This window comes from Apiospora kogelbergensis (assembly GCF_038363985.1).
Source record: "Apiospora kogelbergensis strain CBS 113332 chromosome Unknown utg000007l_segment0_segment0, whole genome shotgun sequence".
Classification (NCBI taxonomy): domain Eukaryota; kingdom Fungi; phylum Ascomycota; class Sordariomycetes; order Amphisphaeriales; family Apiosporaceae; genus Apiospora; species Apiospora kogelbergensis.
In genome coordinates, this window is record NW_027117424.1 from 2,082,649 (window position 1) to 2,097,263 (window position 14,615).

General features: G+C 52.0%; 6 protein-coding genes across 6 annotated transcripts; 1 reads left to right on the plus strand and 5 right to left on the minus strand.

The window, feature by feature from the left end:
• Window positions 1-104: 104 nt before the first annotated feature.
• On the minus strand, window positions 105-848 carry PG998_011017 (peroxisomal matrix protein; the record flags this gene model as incomplete). Its single annotated transcript, XM_066877833.1, has 3 exons — window positions 105-278; window positions 385-587; window positions 725-848. The coding sequence occupies 3 exons, from the start codon at window positions 846-848 to the stop codon at window positions 105-107; spliced, it is 501 nt and encodes a 166-aa protein (XP_066726887.1).
• A 790-nt stretch (window positions 849-1,638) lies between these two features.
• PG998_011018 (60S ribosomal protein eL24) lies at window positions 1,639-3,013 on the minus strand. The gene is made up of 3 exons (XM_066877834.1): window positions 2,763-3,013; window positions 2,347-2,490; window positions 1,639-2,220 (listed from the first exon to the last, which is right to left on the minus strand). Exons 1-3 carry the CDS (start codon window positions 2,811-2,813, stop codon window positions 1,933-1,935), a joined length of 483 nt encoding a protein of 160 aa, XP_066726888.1. The 5' UTR covers window positions 2,814-3,013; the 3' UTR covers window positions 1,639-1,932.
• Window positions 3,014-3,425: 412 nt separating this feature from the next.
• Window positions 3,426-4,941, plus strand: PG998_011019 (Adenosine deaminase/editase; the record flags this gene model as incomplete). The annotated part of the gene is made up of 3 exons (XM_066877835.1): window positions 3,426-3,595; window positions 3,667-3,956; window positions 4,034-4,941. The coding sequence occupies 3 exons, from the start codon at window positions 3,426-3,428 to the stop codon at window positions 4,939-4,941; spliced, it is 1,368 nt and encodes a 455-aa protein (XP_066726889.1).
• A 431-nt stretch (window positions 4,942-5,372) lies between these two features.
• Window positions 5,373-6,122, minus strand: PG998_011020 (NAC domain-containing protein). Its single transcript, XM_066877836.1, has 3 exons — window positions 6,006-6,122; window positions 5,708-5,881; window positions 5,373-5,608 (listed from the first exon to the last, which is right to left on the minus strand). The coding sequence occupies exons 1-3, from the start codon at window positions 6,064-6,066 to the stop codon at window positions 5,379-5,381; spliced, it is 465 nt and encodes a 154-aa protein (XP_066726890.1). The 5' UTR covers window positions 6,067-6,122; the 3' UTR covers window positions 5,373-5,378.
• Window positions 6,123-6,686: 564 nt separating this feature from the next.
• On the minus strand, window positions 6,687-10,662 carry PG998_011021 (rna-directed rna polymerase (sad-1) protein; the record flags this gene model as incomplete). Its single annotated transcript, XM_066877837.1, has 3 exons — window positions 6,687-8,058; window positions 8,132-10,590; window positions 10,642-10,662. The coding sequence occupies 3 exons, from the start codon at window positions 10,660-10,662 to the stop codon at window positions 6,687-6,689; spliced, it is 3,852 nt and encodes a 1,283-aa protein (XP_066726891.1).
• Window positions 10,663-11,741: 1,079 nt separating this feature from the next.
• PG998_011022 (glycolate oxidase) lies at window positions 11,742-13,700 on the minus strand (the record flags this gene model as incomplete). The annotated part of the gene is made up of 5 exons (XM_066877838.1): window positions 11,742-12,115; window positions 12,179-12,577; window positions 12,629-12,847; window positions 12,941-13,343; window positions 13,404-13,700. The coding sequence occupies 5 exons, from the start codon at window positions 13,698-13,700 to the stop codon at window positions 11,742-11,744; spliced, it is 1,692 nt and encodes a 563-aa protein (XP_066726892.1).
• Window positions 13,701-14,615: the final 915 nt, after the last annotated feature.

A 14,615-nucleotide genomic window follows, 5' to 3' on the forward strand; every position in this document is an offset into this window, starting at 1 on the left:
TACCCCCATAAGGATGGAAAATTGGCCGAGCTGCCTATATAATTCGTATGGAAATGTCTTTTTTTTTATCGATTTTCGTCGTCCGATGACCGATTAAAAAAGGATTACAGCTTAGCCAGGACGGCATCGGCGCCCGAGACGGTGACGCCCTTGCCAGGCTCGTTCTCGGCGTACGTGACCTTGCCGTGATCGATAATGACAGCGTAACGTCCGGTGCGCTCGCCGAGAGTCCAGCCAATGCTCTGGCTGAAAGCGGTGCCGTCGTCGGTCACGAAGAGCTGTAGTGACATCCAGCGGTCAGCATAAGATCTCTTTGGAGGTCCGTCCACACACAAGCTGTGGTAAAAGAGGAGAAGCCGAGGGAAGATGACAGAAGACACATACGATAGACTCATCTTGGATGCTGTTGGCCTTGCCCCAGGCGGACATGACGAAGGGGTCGTTGTAGGCGATGACAACGACTTGGTCAACGCCCTTCGCCTTGAGGTCGTTGAACTTGGCCTTGTAGCCCGAGATGTGGTCGGCCTGGCAGGTCGGGGTGAAAGCGCCGGGGACGGAGACAAGAACGACCTTCTTGTTCTGGAACTCTGCGCCATGACAACGGGAGATTAGCTCAAGTCGCATACTGTTGCCTGCTGCTCGTGGGAAACTAGACCAGAAGACCAATCAAGCTACAACAAGCCATGACGGTTTGACTTTGTCGGATTGGGGGAACCGAACGTACCTTTGCTGGCGTCGTACTTGGTGGGAATACCGCAAGCCGTAATCTCGGCGTTCTCGGGCGACGGGGCGATGTAGGAGAAAGTCACGCCCTGGGGGAAGGCATCTCCGGCTTTGAGGGCAGGCATCTTGATGTTTTGCTGGGGTGATTGGTGTATATAGTAAGGTTGGTAGTAATGAGACAATTGAAAACAGATGCAGTATGGAGGATTTGTGCTATACTTGATTCTTAAGTAGTAGAGGAGTGGTTGGACGACTTTGTCAGCGAAAAGGAACCCTGTTTCGTTCCTGTTCTACCGCCTCCCACCTAGTCCACAACCCCTCCAAGCAGCCCTCCAGTGCCAGCCCTCCTTCACTCCGGCGTTTCCATTAGTAGCGTTAGTGGGGCAAGTACTGGAAGCTCTCTCGGTGTATTTCAAAGAGGCAATGCCGTCATCGCATACCCGCGGGGCACCGGGGGATTCGCTCGGGTCCTCAAATTCGTTGCTGGCACTGCTTTCATCTTGCAAAAGCCGACCTCGGGAGCGGGATTGGCCCGCATTCTGCCACAGCGCCCTTTTCTTCAGCTGCATCAGCTGAAACCAAAAAAGAGGAAGATACGTATAATGTGTACAGAGTACATTGAAACTCAACGTTAGCCACGATGCACTTGCCTGTTTCAACTCTACACGGCGCTCCCATATTGAGACTGGCTGGCAAACCACTGTGTGCCCTCGCCCGAAGGGTAGGCGTCGAAGAAAGAAGACGTTGGAGGGACATCGACTAGTATTTCGACATATGTTGACATATGGAGATCCCTCTTTGAGGTCATCTACACAAGGCCTACACTAACGTCCGGGGACTCTGACGCTACAGTTGGCGGCCCCAGGCAAGGAGTAGATCGTGTCTCTGAAGCGTCCAAGTCCGAACTTCAACGCAGCCATCACTATCCTTAACTTCCACACATAGCTTCATGAAGCAGCCCTTATGTAGACCGTAGGCAAAGGCTGGCTTTATTAGCTACCTAAGCGAAAAAAATCTCATATCCCGTGAGAAAAACCCATCATGCATGCATTCCACGACTCAAGAGATGTAGTAGTGGGTGGCTGATTTTTGTGTCTGCCGAAAAGCAACAAAGTCGAAGATGCCCACCCTAGACGCCGCCCTGTACATGTCTTTGGACCGCCGGCCAACCATCTTAATCCGCTTTCATTTTCTTTGCTAGCAGAATATTTATCGGGTGGTGGCCTTGACCTTGGGCTGCGAGCCCTTGGCGCCCTGCTTGCCAACGATGCGCGAGGTCTGGCCCTTGGAGGCGGTGGTGGCGCGCTTGGCCTTCTCGTCCTTCTTGCTGGCGGCAGCGGCAGCCTTCTTCTCCTTGGCCTCCTTGACGGCTTGCGAGCGGGCAGCGGAGCGAGCCTCGGGTCTCATGGAACGGCGCTCCTTGATGACATCGAGAGAAGCACCAACGATAGCACGCTGGGCCTTGACGGTGCGGCGAGTGCGCTTCTTGGCAACTTCCTGTTATGGGTGTCAGTCACATATCCTCCCGCCAAGTGACATTGATCCTCCATCTTTCACATAGATATCACACCATGACGTATGAAAATCTCAATGACTGATGGAAGCCAGAAGATGGGTCCGTACCTCAGAAATACCCTTGCGGTGCTGGCGACGGAAGAGAACAGTCCATGCAATGCGACGGGGGTTCTTGCGCTGGAGGAACAGCGACTCGGACTTGCCGTTCTGGAAGCGGAAGATCTTGCTGTCGCCACGGACGTAGAGCTTACCCTGTGAGTTGAAGGTTTCGCATTAGCATCTTGTCCAAGGTTCCTTGTATCAAAGCCAAATGTTTCCAGAGCTGGGACGATCAACAGCACAGCTCTGGGCCGACGAACAAGACTGTGTCCGCAGGGCATCTTGCCGAGATAACCCAGTGCAAACCAGCAAAGCCACCAGACCATCGCAGTCTCCAATCGCTCCAGCCCTGTCTTGTTTCCCATGTTTTCGCCTTTCCCGTCCATCCACCATCAACGTTCGCAGGGAGATATGATATGCCGTACCTTGCCGGGGTAGATTCTCTGGCCCGAGAAGGAATCGTCGTAGGTTCTCATTTTGGCGAATAGTCGAGAACTCTCGGGGGGATTGGGCTGTGGTGGGTTAGTTGGTCGTCGTGGTCGGATTGAATGAAAGTGTCACTCGGAGATTGTTGCACACGTCCACAAATTGACCAGGCACTCTCCAATTTCGACGTGCACTTGGGAATGTGTGGGATCGGATAAGACAGGCACTTATTAGGGTCGGCTAGTTTTTCGAGCCCGTACGTGTGGCGTGTGGCTGGAGACTGAGACTTTCTGTGGCTCCCATCTCTCTTCTAAGTGCATGTACCGAGGTATCCTCACTTTATGAATCCAGCGAGTCTACTGCACCACTACAAGTATGTCGCACATCTCGCCGGCGACACTTGGAGATAATTGAAAAATGGCCAAAAGGATATTGCAGACCGTGGATACTATTTCACCTGCTGTATTTGACTTATTTTAAAACGCTCACGCAATTACTTTTGTCTACCCAGAGCCAAGTCCAGCATTTGGAATACAAATGCAAAGACCCACCTGATATTCCCTACTGACATCAGTGGCCGTCGACAAATCTCCGCGTCCTCCCACCTATCAAATAGACGTAAGGAGCAAGGAGAAGAAGGAAAGAGAAAATAACATGCTTCCATGAGTGTCACCCCGGATATCATAGCATCGCTCGTGCTGCAAGAATACGAGAAGCTCCCTGTCAAGCGTAAGCCGCCGGTGCGAGACAATGGCATCCGCGAATGGGTGCCCCTGAGCGGCATCGTAGCCGAGCTTCCAGGGGGTAGCGACCTACGATGTCTGTCACTTGCGTAAGCAATCGTCCAAGAATAAATCTTATAGAAGAACTTCTACTGAGCCATGCACCGTCTGGCGCGAGCAGGACAGGTATGAAGTGCCTTCCCCAGGCGAAACTGCCCTTGGCCCGAGGTAACGTGTTGCACGACTGGCACGCCGAGGTGCTTGCTATCCGGGCCTTCAACCGCTTCGTATTGGACGAGTGCAAGATTATGGCCGAGGGCGGACCGGAGTTCGAGTCTCTGTTTCTACAACGGCGGCCTGTAGACGAGTTGCAGAGGTTACAAGCCGCCAACACTACAGGGCCCTGGTGCGGCCAACCATTCACCTGGCGGGAGGATGTGAAGTTGCACATGTACTGCTCCGAAGCGCCTTGTAAGTGTTCCGCTCATATGAATGAACGACTCAAGGCTACATCTTGGTGCGAAACTCGCCCACTAACATGACACCAGGCGGCGACGCTTCAATGGAGTTGACAATGGCCGCGCAAGCCGACGCAACCCCCTGGGAAATCCCTTCTCCCGTTGCCACGTCACCCAAAATTTCCGAGTTAGGTACTGACGCCGCTACTACGACGACCTCAACATCCGAGTCTCCCTCTTCCACCTCTGCTGCTGCTTCTCCTCCTCTTCTCCCCGGTCGCGCTTTCTTCCAGCACCTAGGCGTCGTCCGCCGCAAGCCCGCGCGCGGCGACGCCCCCACGACCTTGTCCAAATCGTGCTCGGACAAGCTAGCGCTGCGGCAGTGCACTAGTCTGCTGTCGTCGACGACATCGTTGCTCGTGAGCCCGACGCATGCGTACCTGGCCACGCTGATCTTGCCGGCATCGCAGTACTCGGCCACGGGCTGCGAGAGGGCCTTCTCCGGCCGTCTGCAGGACGTTAACAAGACGGCAGATCAGCAGGGCCAGTGGGCTGGGGGCTACAGGTTCGCGCCATTCCGGGTCGATACGACTGACCTCGAGTTTGCGTATTCGCGGCGGGGAATAGCCACCCGACCCACACGAGAAGGAGAGGTGGCTGGTGTGGACAAGATGGCGGCAAGCAACTTGGCTGTGGCATGGACAGCTAGTGGGCTGGAGGAGGCATCGCTGGGCGGCACGCTGCAGGGCCGGAAGCTGTTTGATCCACGAGGCGCCAGCTTTGCTTCACGGAGGAAGATGTGGGCGCTCGCGCTAGAAGTTGCTGCTATGTTGGGTGCAGGTCTGGCGGGTTTACATGAAACGCTGGAGACCAAGAACTACAAGGAGTTGAAGCAATCCGAGATGCTACAACCAAGGATGGATGTCAAAAGCAAAGCAACTACAACTGCTTTGAAGGGTTGGGCAAGGAATGTGGGAGACGACGACTTCAGTTTGTAGAACAACCAACACGAAATTGAGGAACGGTAATTTCATTTTTTCTTTTCTTAGCAAGACTGGTATCGATCCTCCGTCTACCAAGCCTCAGATGACCAGCGGAGCATTCTCCAGCTACAGCCACATGACCAACGGGGTGTCTTCCTCATACGAGAGCATGCCGGTGGTGTCGGAAATAACAAACTAGCAGTCCCCCATCAGAAGACGATAGTACATGATAAATCAATCATAACTATCAAAGGTGTATCAGACTCCATCCCTCTGCTTTCGCCTTTAAAAGATGAGAAACCCTTCGTCCCTTTTTCGTTACCCATGTGATCCCAATCCATATGCTTAAACCAATACCTTTCCGTTGTCATGCTCTCCATTCAGAGACCGGATCAAGTGGGAATGCGTATCCGCGTTGGGGGGATCTCGGAACAGATAATCGGGGGTCGTACTTATTCGACCTTGCTCTCGAAGTTCTCGCCAGCGACCAGGTCGGGGATGTCGTCGTCATCGGCCTCCTTCTCGCCCTTGGACATGCTCTGGTAGCTCTCGGCCAGTTTGCGGAGAGAGGCTAAGGAGTCAGGTCCCAGCTGGTTGAGGATGCCGGGGACGAGCTCGGTGAGCTCCTTGTCCTCACCGTTGCCGTAAATGGCGAAGGTGTTGGCGGGAACGGCGGCGTGAACTGCGACACAGCAGGTCAGTATATGGCCGCCAACATCAAATTGGACGGGATCACAGTCATCTCTTTTTGAGGGATGCGTGTGTCAGCGAGTTTACATACCCTTGGGGGCAGAGAAGTGGATGACGTTGCCGTCGGCCTTGAACATGTTGACCTCCTCAATTGCCTGGATGGGCTGCACGTTCAGCTTCTTGAGAGTAGCCTGGAGCTTCTTGTCATCGTTGGCGCTGCGGGCGACGTTGCGCTTCTGCTTGTGTCTGGGGGTGCCCTTGCCACCTAGATTGGTTTTCAACCGTTAACTCTCGTGTTCTCGCGTCCGCCCGCCATAGTCTCCTCGAGTCTCTCGCAATGCGACTTCGGATCCGGACAGCAGCAGCAATGACAGCAATGATGAACATACCAGTTCGCGAGGGCGCGGCACCGCCGAACTTCTTCTTGAGGATCTCCTGCACGTCCGCCATCTTGATTCAAATGAGCTGTGGTCGAAAAATCGGTATTTGCGCGGGGTTCCAACAAGGCTTTTAGGAAGCGAGGAAAATATGTTAGCTGGGGTTTCGGTAGTTTGATTGGAAATTGGACGCCCCCAAGGAAATCAGAAAGACACAGATTCCGGGCCAGCCAAGCAGGTAAATCTCGCAGCACTCACCCCAGAGATATTATTATATGCCGTAAAATCGTATTCTTCGTCGGGAATAGCTCTCAGTCAAATCAATCAGTCAATCGGGGCGGGTGAGGCTCGAAACTCTTCGTCTCTCCAGAGCTTCCAAAATGTGCGTGCTCGCCCTGTGGATCAACCCTCTTCCCGCTTCTGCTATAGCGATACACCCCACTTGCTGCATAATTCCACCTTGCTGCTGGTCGATGCTGATTCAGCTTGGCTCTATGCACTCTTGCCATTGTGGGTTCCAATCACCCCTCATCTCATCTTTATCTCATATCTGCAATGTTGATGGCTCATTCTAGATTGACCTATGCTATCAGTCGCTGGTTTCCGCTCTGGCTATTTATTCTGTGCTGCACATGGCCATAGTAAGCCCGCGAATCCCGCAACTACATGTAGATAGGTATATAGTGGAATTGTTCACAAGCCCAATCGCTCCAAGGCCTGAAGTCCGCCGCCCTCGTCTTCCTCAATCTCCACCTCGATGTCCTCGATCTCTTCTTGGTCATCGTCTCCTTGGTCACCACCTTCGTCATCACCACCGATCGAGGAAGCCAGCAGACTAGTAGCCTCGGTTTTTACCCCTCCAGCTACTTCGGCTTCCTCTTCGCCATTGCCATTGCCTCCATCGCCTCCATCGCCTGTGTCGAGAGCACCGACGAAAAGCTCTTGCCCACGGTGGATAACTTTCCCATTATCAAGTTCGATGATAGGAGGTCCATCTGCCTTGAACACGTCCGCTCTAATTATCTTGGGCATCTCTATGTCGTTGGCTTCCGAGGCATCAATGCCATTCCCCGTGGCGATCTTGCCCAATTCGTAGTAAAAAAGCCAGGGGAAACTGAGAAGTGGCATCTGTTCAGGTATCCTGCGCCGCTTGGGGACCATCTGGCCCGCAATCAACTGCACCTGTTCACACTGCTGCAGAGCCACCTGCACCTCTTCCCAGGTGACCTGGTATGCCGCCGCTATGAATTGATATAGCATTTCTGTGCCCTGATCTTGGTCTTTTTCTCCTATTTCCTCGCGGCACATCGTCACAAAGCGGTCGCGCAAGCCAAGCATGACATTGCCCATGTCCTCCTGTGACTTGTACTCTGTGCCTATGCGAGGTTTGCTCATGACGAAGGTGCTCCAGATCTCAAACTCCGTTGCGATTTCTCTTTGATTCATGACTCTTCTCATAGCAATGTCGTACTGCGACTTGATGCGTCGTGCCTTGGCCAGCAGCTCATCACTCAGTTTGTATCGGCGCAAGATACGCTTGTCAAAGGCACTATCGTACTTGGGTGTGAAGTCAACAGCCGCGATAAGATCGTATAGTTTGCCGAGAACCTTGTTAGATCTGTATGATTTCCTCTCTGGCTTGCCCATAAAGTGAGGCCAGAATTTAGGTCGCAATTTGGCGTTCAGATGTGCTTTACGGCCAGTCTTGACGTAGTCCACTGCGTTTGAATGTAGCTTGGCTAGTTCAATGCATTGCTCGGACTTTGGCCCATCTGGGAGCCTGTCTGCCATGGCAACATGCGCGTGTGCAATGGCGCCGAGTGAGTCGTTCTTTATATATTCGACGAAGAATCGTATAATGTCATCGATTCTGACGTCGCGATCGAGCTCCTCAGGTTTGATAACATCGTGATGCAGAGGAGGGTGGTTCCATTCTTTAGGTATCAGTCGCGGATCCCAGAATACGAAATAGTCGTCTCCGTCGAGATCACCACCAGAACACATCGATGGTAGATCCCGATCGCCTTGGCCAGGGGAACACGACAACATCGCGGAGATGTTGAAGCTGGGGGACATCTACGGCCTCAACGACTCGTAGGTCGCCTGGATGCAGGGACGGATTGCGGCCAATAACACACAATCCAGTGATGACGTGGTAGTTCTCAGGTTGATCTATTTTGGGCACTTGCAAGAATATTTGCGGGAGCATCTCTTTGTTCTTCGCCAAGTCAGCGTCTTCAGCATGTGTGTGGCCGCGTAGAGACTTGGTCTCGTCAACGCAGCCAAAAACAAACGCTCCTTGCTCAACGACGATGCGGGCTTTTTCACGCAGGAGCTTCATTGACCAGGCTCTCCACAATTGCAACACAGTTAGGGCAAAAGGCTCTTGTACTATCATGAAGCCATCGCGGATCATTTGGCCCAGAGTGGTCGTGGTGCCATTCTCGTCTGTGAACCGGCCAAGCAGCCGCAGGGCCGTATCTTGATCATCCATGGCAAGTCGATAGTCGGATAATTGATGCTTAGTCAAGTCCATGAATACGCTATCCGAAACGCCGAGACAACTCAGAATCGCAACTGTCTGGCGGTTTAGGGTGGCCACTGAGAAGCGTGAGGGCCGGATTATCTCGATATTTCTTGCCATGGAAGTGAACTTATTCTGTGAAGGACGGATCTGAACCTCGTTCCATTTCGTGTCATCCCAGGTGACGAGGATGCCTTTGTTTCCTCCCATACGGAATTGGAAAGCTGACGGCGAACCATGCTTCTTCAACATCTTGAGCTGCCCTGCAATATCTTTGGCCAGGTAGGTGCCTATCTTACCCACACCGTCGGTGAAACACCATTCGTTGTGCTCGATATCAGGAATATGAGTGTGGTCAACTGTCATGCCTTTCGGGCTTCGTGTTGTGGAAAAGCATTGCCCAAGACGAGAAGCATATTTGGCGATAACCTTGATGTGATCGAAATTTCCCATCCAATTGCGTATGTCATCACAGCTTTGAGCCCCAGTTGGAGCGAAGAAATAGGCGCCATGCTCCCTGAATTGGGAATTTCCGAAAGCCAAGAACTGGTAATGTCGGTCACCAATGCGAATGCCGTTGCGTAGGGTGTTAAAGACCCTGTTGAAGAGGTGATGATTCTTTTCGCTGTCTTGGTCGGCAGAAAGGCGGCCCTCGGTACGTTCGTCAGTAAACTGAACACGCAGGAAGAGATCGATGTTTCCCTCATATTGTCGCAGGACTCGGTTCGTGACCTCCAAAGTTGGAGATCCCAAGTACATTGTCGAAGGAGTGATAATAACTTTTCTGACCCAGGCACAGTGCTCATAACCGAGCCCAGGGGTATGGGTGAGAGCACTACTGTGTCCAAATACAGACATGGGGTCATAGATGTGTTTACGATCATCTGTGACATATTCGAGAAGATTCCTGGCCTTGTTAAAGCGCCGTCTGTTGATAAACCTCCATGCGTTTGTGAAGTGTGGAAGCTCATTCGGCTCGGTTTCGACATCCTTGCCAAAGTCAGGGCCTGGGTTTGGGACTAGCTTCGCAAGTTTCATGAGGAATTCCAGGGAGATGCTCTGCTCGGTGAAAACACCCTGTGAAATAGCAGCCTCCAGCTGATAGCGGATCTCGAACGGGAGGTGGACGCTTTCGACGCTATGCAAAAGCTCCAGATCAGAGGCCATACCAGATGATGTAGGGGCGTCGATCATATTCCATAGATTCGAAGGGGCTCCTGGGCGTATCTTGAAGTTGTTCTTACTTAGTTTGGTGATCTGGATATTGAAGTCTGAAAGAGCAGACTTCATATTCTGCCACATATCCTTGTTGCCAGCATCCATGGTCAGGCGGTAAGTAGTCCAGCGGCCTATATCGATGAATTGATTCGGTCTTCTGAATGATGTGACCTCATCCCTCATATTTGACTCGTACCTGATGGTACCAACTCTCTGCCAAGCTTCGTGGTCTCCCCATCGTGTCTTTGTGTCATCAACCTGGCTACTCATCGAAGGGTTGTACTTGTGGAAAGCTGGCGGGCTCTCCAAAGGTATTATCAACTCTTCAGAGCCATCGTCCGTAGTAATGCAATATATCTTTGCAATAAGGCTAAATTGGATTGCCGCCTTGTATCTGTGCTGTCGTGAGCTTTGTGAAGCGCCCAAGGCTTCGCCTGGCTCGGTACTGCGTGGGTGTGGAATCGAGCAGGGGAATGTGATCTCAAGCTTCTTGAACTTAAACTTCGCAGACAGTGTGAAGATCGAAGGTGAATCTGCAGGGTACTGGATAGATCGCATGATGTCCATGGTAGAAACATCTGAAAGGAAACCGAAGTCCAGGCGATGGAGACGGACGCTCATCTCTACTGGGAACTCTAGCCCAGTGACAGGGCTTCTGATGAGCTCAGGTCTTCGAGGATTCAAACATGTGACTGGTACCTCGACCGGGGGTGGGAAGTTAATGACGATGGTTCCATTCTGCCAGAAGCCATTTTCAGGTCGTGACGAGAACCGAACCGTCGCAACCCTCTTGCTTGCATTGAGTCTATCTGGGAAGATTTCGATGTAAACAACCTCACCAAGTGGCTGAAACACCTGCCGCAGATTTTGTAGATTTACGTCTGCTGGTAAGTTCTGAAGCCTTACAGCAAGGCCATCGCTGTCCATAGTAAAGAATGCTCAGATCCTAGTCGTAGTTTGCGGAAGGAGAAGCGGTTAGGAGTCCAAGTAGTGATTAAGGGACTGGTACAGGGAAATCGAGAGTGAGGATGAGAGTGAGAGGAAGAGGGGGAAGGGGGAAAGAGGGAAAGAGGGAAAGAGGGCAGGTGCGTAAAAGTCGGGTAGGCAACCGTAGAAGGGCAATCAATGATTTGCAGGAAATGGAAGAATATTCAATATAATGAATAAACCTTTTGGTGAAAGTTTTAGTCTTGTCCCTGCAAAAGATCGTCGAAATGCAGGTGGTAAAAGGCTGGGTCGTGTACCATTACTTAGGTACGAATTCACATAGCTAGGTCTTTGCTCCTGCCAATACTAATACGTTGACGTCGACAATACTGCCGTCGAACGGGGAGGTACCGGGAACGGATCAGGCAGTGTTTGCCCGTATATATAGAGATTTTCCACCTACTCCATTGTTTCGGATATCTGCAGCTCATGGGGCAATCACATCGGAGGTCCATACACTTGGCCACTTCTGAAAACCCCGAAATGATGACTTACCGCTCGCTGATAGCATTACCTACTGTTATCGGATAGCAGCTAGGTATGGCCATGTGTGAACAAGTCTAACATTGGGCACGGCTATATCGGAAAATCTCCAGGACAGATATGAAGTATATATGTGTTATACCACCCTAGTATATACAGTACCCAGGACCGGCTCAGGGGATTTGTTTCTTACTGGGTTAAGAGGAAGATTGGGCTGACAATGGCCAGCTGTTGCTATGTCCGGGCGTGGTACTACTGCAGTCAATTCATCTTCTAAATCTACAGATGCCTAGCTAGAGGCATGCGTGATAACTAGCCGACAAAGAACCCCAATATGGAACGCTCATAAATGCAGAATAACTTTTCGTGGCCGACCATGATGATATGCACAACAGTTCAAGGGTGTTAAGGGGCTTGGTAAGACCACCATACTGTGAGATCTGTTGCATGGCATATCGTTGTTGATCTTTAGCCATCCATCGTTGACCCCTTTGTACAGGCAAGTCCACGTTCGCGGGTCCCGAGACGGATAGGCTTCAGGGGAGATCCATTATCTTGCCCGGATTCATGATCCACAAGGGATCGAGCGCCTGCTTTATTTGTCTCATGACAGCAAGCGTCTCGGGGCCGACCTCGAGCAGCAGCGAATCCTTCTTGCCCCAGCCGATCGAGTGCTCGCCAGTACATGTGCCCTCCATATCGATGGCCCGCTTGACCATGTTCTTGACACATAACTCCACCTTCTCCCGCTCTTCCTTATTTTGCCGATTGTACATGATGCTCTCGTGGAAGTTGCCATCGCCAATGTGACCCAATATACTGGCGAAAAGCCCAAGCTCGTCCATCTCTTTCTTGCTGACTTCAATGATATCAGCAAGTCGGCTGAAGGGCACTGCAACGTCGGTGCTCCCTAAACTGCTGTCAATGCATGCTCACAGGATATATAAGAACGAGAAAGGACGGCAATACTTACAGACTTCCTCGCCCTCTTTCCTGAGGGCGAGCATGGACCACAAGGACTCTTTGCGGGCAGACCAGAGAAGCTTTTGCTCACGCTGGTCTTTGGCGAACTCGAAGTTTCCGCCTTTATGGCACTTGGTGATGTTCTGGACTAAGCCAATGTGCTCCTTCACACTGGCTTTTGTGCCAGAGAACTTGAAAAACAGCGTGGGCACCTCTTTCCAAATTCGCGGCGCAGTTGCACCACCCAAGTTGACCACCTTCATTTGGACTTCATCCATGATCTCCATGGCTGCCACTGGAACCCCTGTTTGCATGATTTGAGCTGCAGCTGCGGCGGCGTCACGAATGGTAGGGAACGTCACTACAGCCACAGAGAGGTCCTCGGGGACAACGGCAAGCTTCAATGTCGCTATTCACTCGTCAGTTACACAATCCGATGCTTCACGTGATACAAACTAACCTTCTGTCACAAGACCAAGCGTACCCTCTGAGCCCACAAAGATGCCGTTAAGATTGTACCCAGCTGAGGATTTTCTCGGTCTTCGACGTGTCTTGATGACCGTTCCATCCGCAAGTACTACTGTAAGATTGATAACCCAGTCTTTCATCGTTCCGTATTTGACGGCGTTTGTTCCTGAGCAGTTGGTCCCAACCATGCCACCAATCTTCGCGCTTGGGCCTGCCGGATCTAAGTCAGCTTGCGAGCCCCCTTACGACTGTGTGCGTGCTTGAGTTCAAGGGGCACTATGTCTATTCTTGTGAGGTAACATACCTGGATCAATGGGGAAGAAGAGTCCACTCCCCAATCCAGCCAGCTGCTGGTTCAAGTCCTGCCATCCGATGCTAGGCTGAACAACAATATCCATGTCTTCTTTGTTGAATTGGATTATCTGGTCCATATAGGCGAAGTCGACACTGATGCCCCCATACGGTGCCGAGAAGTTGCCTTCGAGACTCGAACCCCCTGAATACGGGATGATTGGAACATGGTACTTATGACATATCTTTGCGATGGTTGACACCTGCTGGGTAGACCTGGGGTAGGCCACAGCCACAGGCAGCCCATCAGGGTTTGTTGACGACCACTCTGAATAGCCATGAGCATGCAGGTCGTCCGGGTCAGTGGAGATGATGTCTTCGTCACCGCCAACCTCGCGCCGAATTTCTCTCAACGCCTGCAAGGAATAAGTATAAGCAACGTCGCCCTAATCGTCTTGCAGAAACCCATAACTAACCGTTTCCATTTCACCCAACGATGCATACTCCGGCGAAGGGACCTTCGAATCAAAGAGCAATACAGGGCGTGGCTTTGGGGGTTCGAGCCCAGCGGCAGCCAAAGTAAAACCTAGGAGGCCAGCAGTAGCCGATAGGGCAATGACGGAGGTTCCGGACCAGTTTGGTTGCTGACGAGGGCTAGCAACGGGGTTCAACCGGCCACCACCACCACGGCTTGCCATTCTTCTCGGTGTCGATGAGTAAAAGGAGCGACGCCAAGCGCCCGCAAAGGGCCTAGTGAAATGTTTGGCCGACATGGCAAGAGCACCGCTCAAGTATTGTGCAATTCGGTAGTCACTCACGGTCAATGGACAGAAAGATTGCAACCAAGTGTGAGACAATATGAGGCGGTTATATTCTCATCTTAGACTCGAATCTCCCTTCGACGGCGGCTTGGACGTTCGCCCCAGCGTCCTCTCGGTTCTTTAAAGAAGGGGCTCGCGTGTTGAGGTTCTCCCCAGCTTCTTCTTTGGGCAGGCAGGCACGCAAACAAGGAATGGACAAGCAACGACGCTCAGTAATGGTGTAAGATATTGTGACACAGGAAGTGCCAACAGGAGCAGAGCACGTGGCACACTTGAGAGAAATGTATTTGACCCTTTTAAGACAGGCCAGCAGTGACCTGAGGTGTGGGGGTCGTATAAGGGATATATAAGTTAAAAGTAGATAGGTAGGCCTACGACAACAGCTTCAAAGTGCGACACAATGTATAGGGAAATTTGGGAAGAAACTGAAGAGAGCATACGAGCGTAGCCGCCACCCACGATGAAGAAAACAACTCCCCAAGCACGAGACGTGCACGACGATCATGTAATGGAATATGTCAAGACAGGGGAGCGTGGTCGCTGATGCGCTCGACTTTCCGAATCGGTGACCACTGCAGGTTTAGGAGCATTTGAGTGGATTCCATGTAAGCTAGGAGGATCCAAGCCAAGGGTGAACCAATCAGTAGTCTGTCACCTGGGGGTATATACTTTGGTAGACCCCCGATGACGGTTGCAAGGGGAAAGGTGTCTTGCCAGGAACATAGGTCTTGGCCCAGCATACACATCAAGAAACCTGGTACCTTGATACCGGGAGGGGGCCAGGTTCACGAGAGTAGAGAGAGGGAGAGAGGGAGGGCATGGGCTAGGGTTACCTGCGCCGTTCCATGCCGGCCGCCGAGCAACACA

Bases quoted from the DNA above. Each gene is read 5' to 3' on its own strand.
- PG998_011018 (XM_066877834.1), bottom strand. From the start codon at position 2,813: ATGAGAACCTACGACGATTCCTTCTCGGGCCAGAGAATCTACCCCGGC. The intron at 2,491-2,762 runs GTACGGCATATC...TTCAACTCACAG, and splicing joins AGAGAATCTACCCCGGCAAG to GGTAAGCTCTACGTCCGTGG. The intron at 2,221-2,346 runs GTACGGACCCAT...CACCCATAACAG, and splicing joins ACCGCAAGGGTATTTCTGAG to GAAGTTGCCAAGAAGCGCAC.
- PG998_011020 (XM_066877836.1), bottom strand. From the start codon at position 6,066: ATGGCGGACGTGCAGGAGATCCTCAAGAAGAAGTTCGGCGGTGCCGCG. The intron at 5,882-6,005 runs GTATGTTCATCA...AAACCAATCTAG, and splicing joins TGCCGCGCCCTCGCGAACTG to GTGGCAAGGGCACCCCCAGA. The intron at 5,609-5,707 runs GTATGTAAACTC...GCTGTGTCGCAG, and splicing joins CCACTTCTCTGCCCCCAAGG to TTCACGCCGCCGTTCCCGCC.